The following is a 15,139-nucleotide window of genomic DNA, read 5'->3' as shown; positions in this document are numbered from 1 at the left end:
AAAAAAAGATTAATATTTCAATGTTCTTAACCCAATTCTTAATTACACAATTGTGCTGCTGGTAAATTACTCATGACATCAACATAACCTACATACCCTTATAACAATTTACTTATTTAATTTATTAGCCTTTTATTTAACTTGAACACATTAAGCAAAACCTATAAACCTGTCCTTAATGATACACTGCTTTTAAGAAATTGAGGTAAGCATTATAACTAGGTCAAGCTTTTTAACCTATATATATATACCATCTTGGTTCATCCTTCTATCCAAGAAAAAGGTATGAAAGAGAGATCTAATCAGTTCCTTTTTACCTATAGGAAAAACAACATTACTTAGAACTAAACTTTGTGAAACAAAAAATGGAGAAGGTTGGTTTGAACATGTTCTTTTTAAATAAAGCTTTTTGTTTTTCAGTTTTAAACATGGAAATTTCTTTATCCACTTCCTTCCAAAAGTAACATCATATAAAAAGTACAGTATGATCTCAAAACTAAAATACTTATTTTGGCCTTGCTGCAGATGGAACCCAGGGCTCTGCCTACCAGGCCAGTGTTCCAGCACTGGTGCACTCCACCGTCAGCTCCTCACAACCAAGATCCTGCCGCTGCTGTATACAAGACTGTAACACTACTACCACAAAGGTGCCAAATGTTGCCCTCTGATGGTCACACTCTGCCTCCCTTCCCTCTTTATTTCCTGCCACGGGCTTGTGCAAAGATGCTTTGCCACACAGCTCCTGCTACACCCTTTACATCCTGGCCTAGTGTGAAGCTGTGGTTATCAAACAATGATTGCCTCACAGTCTGCCTCGTGCCTGCTATTCCTCCAGGGGGGGTACTAGGAATTTTTTTGAAAAGGTACTAGGAATCGAACTCAGGACTTTGCACTTGCCAAGCAAGCATTGTGATGATGAGCTATACATCCAACCCAAGCCCCCTCTTTTTGTACCTTATTCTGACAAGAGTTCAAAGTTAAACCCTTACCCCCTACTCCCAGCATGTTCTCTCTGACCCTCCCTTCAGCTGAGAAGTGGGCAGCACTCTCCTGGAACTGTCACTGTATTACCACTACCAAACACCCTTCCTTCATACAAACCAAGACCCTGTTACTGGTCCTATATGCAGTCTGTACTCAATAACTTTCTTTTAATTAAAAGTGATATGGATGCTGGATGTGGTGGTGCATGTCTATAATACCAGCACTCAGCAGGTTGAGGCAGGAGGCTTGTCATGAGTTCAAGACCAGTCTGGACTACACAGTGAGACCTTGACTCAAAAAAAAAAGATACGAATGTGATACTGTGCTATAAGCTAAAAACTTCTACATGTGTTTTCATCAAAGAACATTTAGATTATATGAGAGTTTACAGAAATTATTTTATATAATTCACTGTAGGTTTCCTTTCACTTCATTCTTTTTTTTTTTTTTTTTTGTTTTTTAGGGAGGTCTACAGGGTGTTCAGGGTCTCACTACTAGATTGGACTCATAGTGATCTGCCTGTTTACAGCCTCCTAAGAGCTGGGATTACAGGTGTGCAATACCACGCCCAGTCTTAATTGCTATCTCAGCGTGGGGGGGGGGAGCAGCACAGCAGGAGGCTGGGGGATTGAACCCCCGGCCCCTGCACCTGCCTGCAGATGCTTTAATCCGCTGAGCTATTTGGCTGGCCCTTCACTTCTAATTATTTACACAAAGATTTAATGATTCTGAATTTAGGGCATAGCTGCTAGAATAAAAAGCAAACGTGAGTCTCTTCTACTGAGACAATTCAGTTCTATTAATAACAAAGAAACAATTATATACATGTGTTAGAATATGCACATAAGATAATCCAAAGGAATACAGTGGGGCAAGCTTAACTGAAGTCTTCTCTGAGGACTAGGGAGAATACGAGAGGGATGTGTACTTTTTGACTTTTTATTTCTATATTTACAGAATCTTCTAAACAAGTATGTAAAATTTTTCTACAAAGTAGAAAGTTGTACTTCTATAAACTTTTGTTTCTTTACGGAACAAATTACAGTAACTCCTTATCCATGAGAAATACAGTCTAAGACCTCCAGCAGGTGCCTGAAATCACACGGTGCTCTGACTATACATGGACTTTGCTTTGCTTTTCCTATAAATACCTATCAATGGGAATTTAAATTTTATTTTAGGTATGGTGAGAGATTATAGTAACTAAAAATAAACCAACAATTATAATAATATGCTTTAGTAAGAGCTGTCATCACATTAAGTATGGTGCACAGTTTAAAGCTTACAGATTATTTGTTTCTGATAATATCTTTTTAATATTTTTGGACTGTGGCTTCAGTGAGTAACTGAAACTCTGAAAATTGCTGAGGATGGGAGGGCTCCTGCATAGGCCATGTTAACAATACTGCCTGGGTCCAGTAAATCAAGATTTGATTTAGGGAGACAGCTGGGTGGTAGAGCAGGCACTCAGCAGAGTAGTAAGGGGGAGGCCCAGGTTACATTCCCAGCACTAACCAGCAAAACAAAAAAGTTAAGTGCTCCCAAGTCTATCTCAAAGGGACTGATGACCAATCTTCTGGATGATAGAAGGCTCAGGATGGATTTCTCACTTCCATTCCTAGCCTTTAACTCCTTTACCTGCATCTTTCAAATTCTTGAGTCACTGTATAATATGTACCTTGCCCTGTGGACAGTGTGCTGCAAAAGATGTGAACCACACCTATAGTTCCACTGTCCCTAATGCTCACACTGGAGGTCGGTAAGACAATTGAGTGATTTTGTTGCCTACATGGCATTCAAAAGTGATGTAACCATGGCATACTGCAGAAATGAGAGCTGCCTCTGTTCCTTTTCAGGAGAAAACTACCTTTTTATCGTAGTCACGGTCCCACATGTCATTAATAGTACAGCCTGCTCCACGCATCAGAATAGCTCCAGTACCAAACAGGGATAACATGTACCAATCTGGAAAACACCCGGGCTCGGCTGCCAAACCAATGCTCCAGGTACATGGCAAATACAACAGCCAGGTTCCTAAGCAAAAGTAGGAAAGACAAAAAAAGGTAGGAATTCAAGTCAATCAATTGGCCTTCATTTGTTTAAACACCACGTCCTAAAAAGTAAAGAACACCATAAGCAAAGTCACAAAACACTTTTAAAAAACTCAGAAAGGAGATCTGCACATAATACTATAAAGGAACATTCTTTTTAATATGTAAAGATCCACTAGAAATAGAGAATAAGAAGATCAGGCACCCAATTAGGAAGCACACAAAGACCAATTATGCAACGTTCACAGACAAGAAATAAAAATGGCTCTTCTACACAACTGTCACATTTTTAATCTATCAGACTGGCAAAGCCCAATGACAATACACCCAAGGAGGTTGGGATATTGTAGCTTCTGATGAAGCTACAAAATGGTCCCATGTTCATAGAGACAACTTAAAATGTATTATATTATCTGTATATATCTCTATATATTAAAAATACACATACTGTATTTCATTGTTAGTATGTTCACACATGATGATGTCAAGAAGCACACATTAGCAGCTGGTATTAACTGCTGCCTTTTGGGAGGGGAACCAGAAAAGAATTATTTTTCAATCAATACCCCAGTACTTCTGGTTTTGTACCCTGTGGACATGTTATCTATTCAAAAGTTAGTGAAAACTTCCTTTACTGCTGTTAGTGCAACACACTGAGATGGACTTAGGAGACAGGGGCTATTCTACAGGTTTTTGCTATTTAGTACGGAATAGGCTGTACATCTTGGTCTTTTGTGTCTGATTCCCAGCAACACTGTTTCTGTCTTTTCTCCTGTCTTTCCTGTGACATTCGATTCCTTACGGTTCCTTCTGTAAAAAATGAGGCAGAGATGGTAAGGGTAAGACACAAATAGATTGCAGAAAGAAATGTTTACTATAAAGGAGGATAATCTCTAAAGATGAAATAAAGCAAGCAAGTTCTAAAAGGTGAAGGGCAGATTACAGTGTCTGTGTATACTAAGATTCATTCACCTAGAGGGTTACATTAAGATAACATAATCGTAAGTGCACTGCTCATTTAGTGGAAAGAGTGCCACCTGCTGAAACTTCCTGAAATAATGCAGTTTGACTGACCCTTTTGAAAAAAGTTGTACTGCTCTCTCCAAAACCAAGGAAACCTACTACTGGCTTATGAAAGTAATAAGATATAAATTCATAAGGTAAAACAATAAACATAAAATTACCCCACAAGAGGAGAAGTGAAATAAAGAGGTGGTTAAACCAGGAATTCTAACAGTACAAAAAAATGTTTGTTGAATGAATTCTAAGCTTTATAAAAAATGTATAAAAGCATGTATGTTGGTATCATCTTCACAAATGTAACTATAGACACAAATTTCTCTAGCTCCCACTTATGCAGTAATAATGGCTAATATTTATGTCAAGTACTATTGAAAGTACTTAACATGTGTTTGCAAAACTTCATAGAATACTAGTATTTTCATTTTATAGATAAGGAATAAAGCCCAGAAAGGTAAAGTAATTTAACCACCAAAATTCCTGAATGGATAGAGTCAAATTGAACAGGACTTCTCATTCCAGGGCTCTATTCATAATTCCTTTATGGCCTTCTGTTACATGGAAAAATGTTCAGCCACTAGCAGAAAAAACAAAGGTCTGACTGTGGAAATGAGAATAACAGCAGCTTTTGATCCTTGTTAGGTGTCTGCAAGCTGACCCTGTCTATGGCCTTCCCACCTTGAATGAAGAGACGATGTATAGTCAAGCTATGGATCAGAACAAGGCTTAAGCCTTCATAGCCTGTCACCTGCAACCTGTCCCTAAAAATGCAAGGAGTCTATTCAGCATATGAATGATGGCAGGCCTGTCCTTACCATCTAATGTGATATAAACGCTTTTGTTTTAAATGTAGATGGTTATGACTCCCAGTGCTCTGATCTTAAACGTGTAGTAAGTACATAACTTTAGAATATAATAAACAAGACTAAACTGGGCCTCTTGGCTAAGCAAAGGTGGTAAGATTACACCCAGGCAGTATGCCTCCACATGCTGAAATAGCTAATACTAACATCAGTATGAGCTACATAGAACTCAGCCTCCACCTTTCCCTCCGCATCCATCTTCTTTAATTCACCTGGTGTTCCGCCTCATTTTCCACTATTTTCTATCCCCTCCTGCTTATCGAGCTCTCTTCCCGCCTCTGTAAAAGCAACCTGTCGTTTGAGGTACAATTTCTTAAGACGTTTTCCTATAATAGAAGTTCACAGTAACTTGTTTTTTTTTTCTTTCCTGCAGCACTTACTATCCGCAGCTCACCTACTGTTTTTGTTTCCCCACCAGACTAGAGTTTTTGAAAGCACGGAGTTTCTAACTTTAAGAACAGGCGACGGGCCAGGGACATAGCTCAGCAGCATAAGCGCCTGCCTGGCAAGTGCAAGGTGGAGAGTTGGATCCCTGGCCCGTCTAAAAAAAAAAAGGGATGCTGCAGAAATTTATTAATCTTTTTAGTAATGCTGCCAGGCAACATGCTAAATAAAAGGTAGCCTAGTCTCATGTCCGTGGCGCTGACACTCTATCCGAGACAGAAATAAAGCGGTAATTGTGTGCTCTGAAGAAACGCTGAGTAAGGGAGTGGTTGGCGTTAACAGAAAGGTTTGCGGCTCCTCTCTTTGCAGCGACTGGAGGTGGACAGGCAGCCTGCAAGCGCTGCACCTGCCACGGGCAAAGGCACTGGACTGCGGCGCTGGGGGTGATGCGGGAAAAGCCCAAGCACTAGGTTCTTCTGGGCTGGCTCTACGAGAAACCGTCGTTTCCTCGGGGGTCATCAGCCTTAATGAATTATTGGCCTGCAGGCCTTACAGGATCGCGGAGTGTCAGGCACTGAGTGAATGCACAAGTGCCCCAACACTGCAATCTACAAACGCAGGACCGCCGGAACGCCACGTCCCGCCAAACACACCATCTACTCCCGTATCTGTAATGAGTGCGCTTGATTTCTGTCTGCCTCCGGGGCTCGGGACTCAGGCCGCGTGGCCGGCGGGTCCCTCAGGAGGTCGCCTGCCCGCGCCGGCGGGCCACACTCACCGATGGGCTTGTCCAGGCGCATGAGGCGCAGGTAGGGCTGCAGGGGGCGGGGCGCCGCGCTCACTACGGCCGCGGCCGACAGGCCGAACGCGCGCCCGCGTGGCTCCTGCGGGACGGGGTGCCGCCAGCCCCACGTTCCGGGCGCCCCTGCCGCGCGCGCCAGGGCCAGGGGACGGCCATGCGAGCCCCACAGCCAGGCGGGGGCCACAGCCCCTGCGCTGCGCGCGAGGTTGACTGCCCACAAGGCCAGCATGGCGCACGAAGGGCGAGCGCTGACGCCACTTCCGGCGCTGCCGCAGCGGACACGCGCATTGGCGTCCGGAAAGCCAGGCCTCTGGGGAGGCGGGATGGTCGTGGAGCTTGTGGCTGGCCTTCCTGGTACCGGCTGTGTGCGGACGCAGCTCCGCTGCCAGGTTTCTCGACGAGTGCAAAAGGGGTGTGTTTATTTACAGCTACTTGTACCAGAAAAAGAAAAGCTGCGAAAAACCTACTGAACCCCAAATACCAATTTATAAAACTGTATTCAAGGTTAAGGACGGTTACCACGCAAATGAAAACCTGGGATGCTATGGCCCCGCGAAGAGGGGATGTCCGTTGTGCGGGGATCTGTGTCTCCGCTTGGGCTGTCCGCAGCACCACACTCCGATTTTAGTTTTCAGGGAGCAGTGTTAGTCTTAGGGAACCTTTCCTTGAAACCTGCACCCTCAATGCTGTGGTGTCTACCTGGCTTTGAGTGGGACCAGGTAGGGGGCATCCGCGTTTTCCTCCCGCCTGCGGAGAATGAGGCCACCCAGCGATTTGCAAAGGCTCCAGCACGCTTGGCTTCTCCAGGTAACAGGAGCTTGCTGTCCCAAGCACCAAGCACTTTCGCAGCCGCGTACTGCCTCCCATTGCCTAAGTGCCACAGTCTCTACCTCGTGATTTACATTTCAAGAGCATCGTGAATACTCTTTCCACCTTCGGGGAAAAGAGGATGATAAAACATCTCTTCTACTTGAAGTACAATATATCCATACTAGTACACAGATGAATAAATTATGTTGGAGAATTTTGAGGTTCATTTTCGGTGCTAATATTAATTACAGTTTGTGTTTATCTACAGGAACAAGCAGTACTCTGTGATTTGACTCCCCAGGACAGGGGCCCATCTGGCATGTGAAAAGAAGGACAATATTGGGGGGGGGGCATTTTTATTCTAATCCTACAGGTTTATTTAGTGCAGTTTTCATTCTAGTTAATTAACAGGAGTTCCCAAGGCCATTGCCAGGTCCAGCGATCCACAGGGGGACTCACGGACTCAGTGTATAGTGACACTCCTAGCTGGTTTATTACAGCCAAGCAATACAAAGTCTGCAAAGGAAAAGGGCTCCTGGAAGGATAGCTGCATTATGTGCAAGCTTCCAAGTCCTCTACTAGTAGAGCCGAACAAAACAGAGTTTAATTCCTTCAACAGGGAAGAATGGCAAATGTGTGGACTTTCACCACCACGAGGGAAGTTTTGAGAGACTTGGTGCCCAGGGTTTTTATCAGGGGCTGCTTATGTAAGCACCCTGTCTTGCATATACCAGAATTCCAAGCTTAGAAGGAAAGCAGGTGGTCAGTATTAATATACTGTTTAAAAAACACTTTAGGAACAGCAAGCTAATTTTGTCAGTTCTAGGAATGACCTCTCTCAAAATTTAAGTTCCTATATGGTAGTCAAGGGTCAGCCTTGCAAGTAGGGCTTTCTAAAGATAGCAGTCTCAAGCCTACTATGTGCACTCCTTCCTGCACAGTGGTACTGTGCAAATGCAGTATTGGTGTACATTGGTGTACCATAATTACACAGCTAGAAACATGTTACTGCCTTGCTGTAAAATTAAAGCCAAGAGTAAAATGTATGCTTCACAGCCTAACTAACCTCTGAGCACCACCTGCTTAGGCCTAGAGTGGTAGTGAGGAAGGGCAAGCTCTGAATTTTATAAAAATAGTTAAGTTTGCCCGATTGCGATTCTAGTTCTAACAGAAACAAGTGTAGCACTCCTCTTAACAGAAACTTACATAAATTTTCTCCCTCCTTAACAATATGAGGCATTCAAATAGGCAAATAGTTGCAGTCAGATTATTAGACTCAGTTTGGGATATTCCTTGGGAAAGATACTCCAAGGTAAAGACACAACTGTGCATCTGGGAGCTTCCTTTTTTCAGCTGGTTTTGCCACTGACTCAACAAGCACTTGTTGATAAATAGCAACTGAGAGACTGCCACACTTCTGCAGGCAAAATAAGAGTCAGAAAACAGGCTTTTGTTCCTGCTGTTGCTGTCCCAGAGGCAGGGAACTTCCTGAAGGATGCCATACGGCGCCTGTGGCTGTGCTGGCCATGAGCAAGTGATCTTTGGGGATCTGGGTCTTCATGAGGAGCCTCTTGATGCTGGAGGATACGTAAGATATCTAGGCAAGGCCAACGTTGCTAGAGGTGCCACCTGGCATTCATCTTCATCCTTATGTTGTGATGCCTTCTTCACTTGAATTCTAAAACTCTTGGATCACTAACATTAATTTTTAAAATATTTTCAAAGAGCAGATAATACTTCCCTAGGTTTGAAATTTTAAATGATTTTTAAATATTCAAAACCAAAGTACCTCAGCCTGGTTTCAAATTTGACTGCTTCTTTATGTGATCAGGAAGACATGTGACTGGTGACTGTGTGTCTAGTTACAAGTTGTTAAGCATAAGTAACTCAAAGGTGATTAAGACATTTGCATATTTTCCTTAAACTTCAAGTCAATCGAAGCAGACTTACACACACCTTGAAAGTGTGTCACAAGGACCACAGTAAATGTGCAGAGTGCTATGGAAGCAGAGAAAGAGGACGAACAATATTTGAATGACAGAGCAGATGTTGAAATTTATGGCTAAGCTGCATCTTCCTTGGTAAGCATGGAAGCCTGTCCTCCTGAGGAGCATTAGGAGAGTACAGGTAGAGACTGTTCATCTTCTCCTGATGAAAGAAGAACAGCATGCAAGATTCAGGAATAAAAGGTCCAAGAGAATGTGTGTTTGGATTTCTCAACCCATGTGTGCTTAGAGGCCATAGTCCTGGGGAAGTGATAAGAGCTAAGATTGGAGAAACAGGCAGATGCTGCTGATGGAAGACCTCTTGGGTCCTTAAGGAATGGGGAGCCATTTAAGAATTTCAAGCCAAGTTAAAATAAACAACAAGGAGATTATTGTAAAGGTGACAAATTGGGCATTAAAAATAAGTTATTAAGCAGAAGAAAGGATGGGGGGGAAAACAGGCAAGACAGGACAGGACACCAAGCAATGGTGACTGAATCCATTTGCTGAGATGAGAAATGGTGTTTATGCCTAATGGTCCCTTTCTTCAAGGCCAAGTGCTTCCATGTTGGAGAGAGGCTGAAAAGACAAAGGTGAAATGCAACAAGATTCCCAAATATAGGAATCTTCAAGCTTTAGTTTCATTAAAAGAATAGCCATATGATATTCAGGTTATAAAAATTTATTTCAAATGTGAAAATATAAAAACCACTTACATATAAATTTAAAGAGCATGGAACCATCCAAATTTTAAGTTCTGGCTTTATAAATGTACTTAAGTTTGAAATGATAGTCACAGACATAAATATAAATATCAATCCTTAAAAAGATGAAAATATAGGAGGAATTACTACATTTTGTCCCTGATAAGCACAGAACTGTCCTATCCAGAGCTGTGGATGCCCCAGAACTGAGTTCTCCACTCTGAAGTAGGCTCACTCAGACAGGTCAAGGCATCACACGGTCATGGTGAATGGAGAAAATGGCCATGTGACTTCCTCCTGACCAATACAACCTGAGGGGACATGAAGGGTTTGCTGGGACAACCTCTGAGAAGGGGCTCTTCAGACCTGTGAAACAAACAGAAAAGGCTGCTCATCTCCTCCTTCTGGTTGTGACCAAGTCTAAGTGAGCCCAGGGAATACCTAGTCATCATGTGACCAGCCCAAGAATCAAGCCAATGCTCAAGATGACAGTGCAGAGGGAGGAAGGAGCCTGGATTTCTGGTGACACCTGGCTACAGGACCCTGCCCTCCTTGAACCTCTCATGTGGGGCTATAGCTTTCCCTATCTTCCAAGCCATTTGAATGGGGGTTTCTGTTATTTGCAGTCCAACACATCCCAAATGAAATGAGAAGAGTAGAGAAGAATTAAACACTAACAGGTGGCTATGATGTATTGGATGTTCTCTAAGAGTCCTCATGGTAAATCAACCTCACTGTCATTCAGAAACTTTATTTGAAGTTTGCACAGTCCCTTTCCTCTCATTGTCTCCATCAGTTTTTTGTGCTTTCACATGGAACCAGCTGTCCTTTCTCTAACTACTGCTGATACAGACGAACGGGATGGAGGGGAGAGGAACAGCAGCTGGACCTTGCTCTTGTTAAGGTACAGGGAGAAAGTTTCTCTTTTACAACCAATTTCATGATTGTGGCTGTAAAATTTCCCCACAGGAGCCCACAGAGATGGCATATGAAGGAAAGAATCTGACGAGTTTCTAACTTCCTAAAGAGAAAAGCAAGCAAGCATGTCTTAAAAGTGAATACTGTATCCTCCACCTATTTGCTTTCTGGCCATGCTGACAGCATTTGTATACATTTTCTATATCCTTAAAAACAGTGCATGCAGAATGCTAAGTAGAGTGTCTGCCACATGGTATTATTAGCTACTGTCACCAGCATTGCTCTGCTTAAACCCATCTACTGTGCTGTATCTAGCTTGGAAGGTGTCTCTGAAGGGCCCCTTACTGGATCTGTAGCAGATCTCTTTGCCATCTATAGCTCCAGTTTTGCTGCCTTTTTTTTTTTTTTTTTTTGAGAATACAATGCACCTTGAAATTTATTTTGAAGATCATGAACCAAAGTGAAGCATTTTAAGAAATAGAAGCAATGTGAATCCAAGTCAAATGGGGAAAATACTTCTAGCTACTTTTTAAAAGCTATTGTAGTAACTTTGATTAAATAAAATCATATCAATTTAATTTTCTATTCTTTTCCAAAAGTTTCCTAAAAAAAAAAGTGCACCCAAAACCCAGAAATTCCTTGCTCCATTAACTTTCCTCATCTCTCTTGTGCCATTTCTCAAAGGTTTTCCAAGATTCAAATTTTTACTGAAAGGAAAGAAGGGACTTCTAAGGTAAATCTCTATCACCTGTGAAAAGTATCCAAATTATAAAAATCTGAAATAATTTGAATTATGTATGCATTTTTTGTTCATAAGCAAGCAATAGCTTTGGCATTTTTTATCACAAAAAACCCATAGGAGAAAGCTGGCAAGCCCAGTGAGCCTCCTGGGCGAAGAGTTTTCTCTGTCAAAGTTGGCAGGGTATAGTCATCCACCATCTTCAGAGTTTCACCATTGAGTTGAACCGACCTGCAGAAAGCAAAGATAAACTTCAGTCAGCCACACTGTCTAGTCCACACACTAAAGAGTTGTGTATTTTTTTCCTTTTTTAAATACAAGAGCACAAATGCACTTTTAGTTTCCATTAGTTTAAATTCTTGAGGGGCACAGCATCACACAGGTTCGGTGTCCGATGGCCTTAGTAGGAAGGTTGCCTCAGAACTTGGCACGAACCATGCCGCTGTTTCCGTGGCCCCAGTTACTTTTCCCCAGGTCCACTCTGGTTTTGTTTGGTTTGCCACCTGGAGTCACTGTGTTGTTTTTCACTTTGTACACACAAGCACATCTCTTGCCCAAGTAGAATTCAGTTTCATCGGGGCATAAACACCTTCAATCTTAAGAAGAGCTGTGTGTTCCCTCTGGTTCCGGAGACCCCACTTATAGCCCACAAAAATGGTCTGCAACAGTCTTCCAGACATGTTTGCCTTTTATAAGTCCTATTCCCAACAGGCCCCACTTATTTGCCCCCAACTTCCACACCTGGCGCCCCCCCCTTACCTCCCCAAGAGTTGTGTAACCTTTTAATTTTAGAGCAAAATTTTGTTTGTAGCAACTTCTGTTATGTAATGAGTATCTTAACATAACCGTGGTGTTTGGCCCAGGTGATCTGTGAGCTGCAGGGGAGACGTGCTGGATAGAGACCTCATGGCCTGCAGAGCCGGAAGTATTTACTATCTGGCCCATGGCAGAAAACAGAACACACACACACACACACACACACACACACACACACACACACAAATAAATAGGGCCAACCAAATAGCTCAGCGGATTAAAGTGCCTGCAAGCAGGCGCAGGAGCTGGGGGTTCGATCCCTGGGACTGCAGTGCCGGTCCCACCCTCCAGGGGCACACTGAGGCAGTGACTGAGATGGGGCGTGGTGGCATGTGTAATTCACAGCACTTGGGAGGCTGTAAACAGGTGGATCACTACGAGTTGGATCTAGTAATGAGATCCTGAACACCCTATAGACCCTTCTCTAAAAATACAGGGACAGAACACACATATCTGTGTGAGAAAATGTGGCTGAGGAAAAAAAAAAGGGGAAAATATGACACAACTTATGGAGTTTTGGCAATTTTTTTTTTTTTTAAATGCGGAACCGGGGATTGAACTCAGGTCCTTGTGCTTGCCAGGGAAGCGCTTATTCCACTGAGCCATCTCCCCAGCCCTTGGCAATTTTATTTGGTGGAAAATAATTGAAAAAATTTTTTAATAACAAATTGAGGTCTATATGAACTAGAATGTAAATTTCTTGAATTTAACATAAAACTTGTAGTCAATAGTGTTTCCTATAAATTTGTCCATAAACTATTTAACTCCCTTTTTTCCACAAGAAGGACATATTCATTACTAGGATATTTTGGTAGAATGGAGGAACAACCTGCTTAGGTCCCCGTTCTGTCCCTTTCTTGGACAGAAGCTTTCTTTTCCCCAATAAATACATTCTGCTCTTAATGTATTTGTTCCTTAATTACATTCTTCGGTTTCAGAGAACATGAACTAGTCCTAGGTGTCTTTCACGTTGGGAGTTTCATTTCCCCTATATAAGTACCCTTAGCTTCTCTGGAAACTTACACTCCTAACTCTACCATGTGTTTCCACAAGCCCTAACTAAAATTGATTGTAGCTATAGTAGTCATGCTTTTTATTTTTTTATTTATTTTATTTTATTTTTGCAGTACCAGGGATTGAACTCAGGACCTTGTGCTTACCAGGCAAGCATTTATTCTACTGAGCTATCTCCCCAGCCCAAGTCATGTTTTTTAAGGAGGCACTAGCAAAATATTTTGGTAGAATGTATATTACTAAAACAAAACAAAAAATAACGCTGTTTGGCAAAACCACAGAAAAATGTATATTTTCTGTGTAATTCACTGTGGGAATTCAAAAACTGAGTCATAAAATGAAAGAAATTTCACACAGAGCAGACACTGGTATCATTTTAGAAATGTTTTCAAAGCCTATTTTTGCTTTTGGTTTCCTGATTATGGTCGTGACATTTCCTCCGTGACCCTAGCTGAAAGCTGTTGTGCTGAAAATGCCAGCACAAGGATAAAAAAGGATAAAAAAGTAAAGTCTTTTTTGTTAAGTTTCAGATAAAGCCTTAGTAAGCTACAGATTTAGCAGAATTGGGGATGCTGGGAAGTTTATCAGAGACAAATAGAAAATACTGATTTTATATTAGAGATATATTTGCTTTTATTGATTCTCAGCCTTTTGGATAAATCAAGTGTGGAAATATATTTGCTCAAATACTTATTAAATATTTCTCAGACCCCTCCACAGGCACTACAAAAAGGTTGATCAATTAAACAACTATTATTATTATTATTATTATTTTTTTTGGTGGAACCGGGGATTGAACTCAGGCCCTTGCGTTTGCCAGGGAAGCACTTATTCCACTGAGCCATCTCCCCGGCCTCTAAACAATTATTTTTTAGAGTGAGTTTAACTTTCTGAGTCAATGTAAGCAAGTGTATAGTCTGGGCATTTGTCAAACTTATGTGGGATACTGTTCACAGATATAAAGAGGGAAGCATAGAAGTCATATGAACTCATCAAAGGAAAGTTGGGGGATTGAACATCTTCCATAACTTCACTAGTTTTCCAACTGAAAAGCATGGGATATGTGATCAGAATGCGACAGGGTCTGATACATGCAGCCAAACATTGAATTATTGAAGAAACTGGGCCTCTTTTGCCTAGGAAGGAGACAATCTGGTCACCCTGCAGTGTGTGAGAGCTGTCCTGGAGAAGAAGGCGTGGAGCTTTGCTGTAGGGCAGAGATGGGGGACCAGAGACCTGGGAAGTCACAGACGCCAGAACAAGGCAACAGGGGAGGAAGGGACAGCAGAGAACCAAAAGGCTGAATGGCCGCCTAACGCAAGCCTGGCAAAGGGAGCCAACAAACCCAGAGAATCCACTGTAAAGAAAAGCTGGAGCATGGTGCAGCAGTAGGACCTGTCCTTAGCATGCAAGAGACTTGGCTGGATGCCCAGCATAGTGCACATACCCACATGCCCTACCAGAAAAAAGGGGTCCTGCCAAGCCTCCTCCTGTCTGCAGGCTGCAGCAGAGTCTACAACCTCTGCTGTAGAGATGAGAACTAAGCAGCAGTGCGCACAGTCTCTGGCTCTGGCCAAAGAGCTGTGGCGGCCTCAAGAAGATGGTCACGTGGGACAGACAGCCTGGGACAGGTGGCAGGGTCCAAATGCTCTGTGCAGACTCTTCCAACTCTGCAGCTGTTGTGCGATTCCTTCAGAAAAGCTTCTTATCAGTGTCAGACAAAAACATGTTTAAGCATACTTGTTTCAGAAAGGATTAAAGCATAAATTAGAGAAATGTGTTGGTACCCAAACATGCATTATTTATAATAGGAAGAAAAAGATTTAAACAGTTAAATAAACCATGGCATATTATAAATCACATAGTCCATTAAAAATGTCTGCAAAGATGATGTAGGAAAGGCCTTGGGAAAACCTATATGCCTCTCCCTTTTCCCATTGGATGCTGTATGATTATACTGTAGTTGCAGTTTGAAAAAAAGCACTAAAGTGGCTGGAGAGATAGCTCAGTGGCATAAGCACCTGCTTAGCAAATGCAAGGTCCTGAGTT

At 42.3% G+C, this 15,139-nt stretch overlaps 2 protein-coding genes across 2 annotated transcripts in view; both read right to left on the bottom strand.

The window, feature by feature from the left end:
- Positions 1–6,350, bottom strand: part of Coq2 (coenzyme Q2, polyprenyltransferase) — an 18,616-nt gene extending 12,266 nt beyond the window's left edge. Inside the window, exons 1-2 of the mRNA XM_004629275.3 lie at positions 6,081–6,350; positions 2,852–3,018 (exon numbers count right to left, since the gene is read on the bottom strand). Coding sequence (XP_004629332.3) covers positions 2,852–3,018; positions 6,081–6,333 — 420 coding nt within the window. The 5' untranslated portion in view covers positions 6,334–6,350. The remainder of the gene's footprint in view (positions 1–2,851; positions 3,019–6,080) is intronic.
- A 3,239-nt stretch (positions 6,351–9,589) lies between these two features.
- Positions 9,590–15,139, bottom strand: part of Hpse (heparanase) — a 33,564-nt gene continuing 28,014 nt past the window's right edge. Inside the window, exon 12 of the mRNA XM_004629274.2 lies at positions 9,590–11,491. Coding sequence (XP_004629331.1) covers positions 11,332–11,491 — 160 coding nt within the window. The 3' untranslated portion in view covers positions 9,590–11,331. The remainder of the gene's footprint in view (positions 11,492–15,139) is intronic.

This window comes from Octodon degus, unplaced genomic scaffold (genome assembly GCF_000260255.1).
Source record: "Octodon degus isolate 3935 unplaced genomic scaffold, OctDeg1.0 scaffold00028, whole genome shotgun sequence".
NCBI classification, from domain to species: domain Eukaryota; kingdom Metazoa; phylum Chordata; class Mammalia; order Rodentia; family Octodontidae; genus Octodon; species Octodon degus.
Note: the sequence above shows the minus strand (reverse complement) of the source record. Positions and strands in the feature narration are given on the sequence as shown.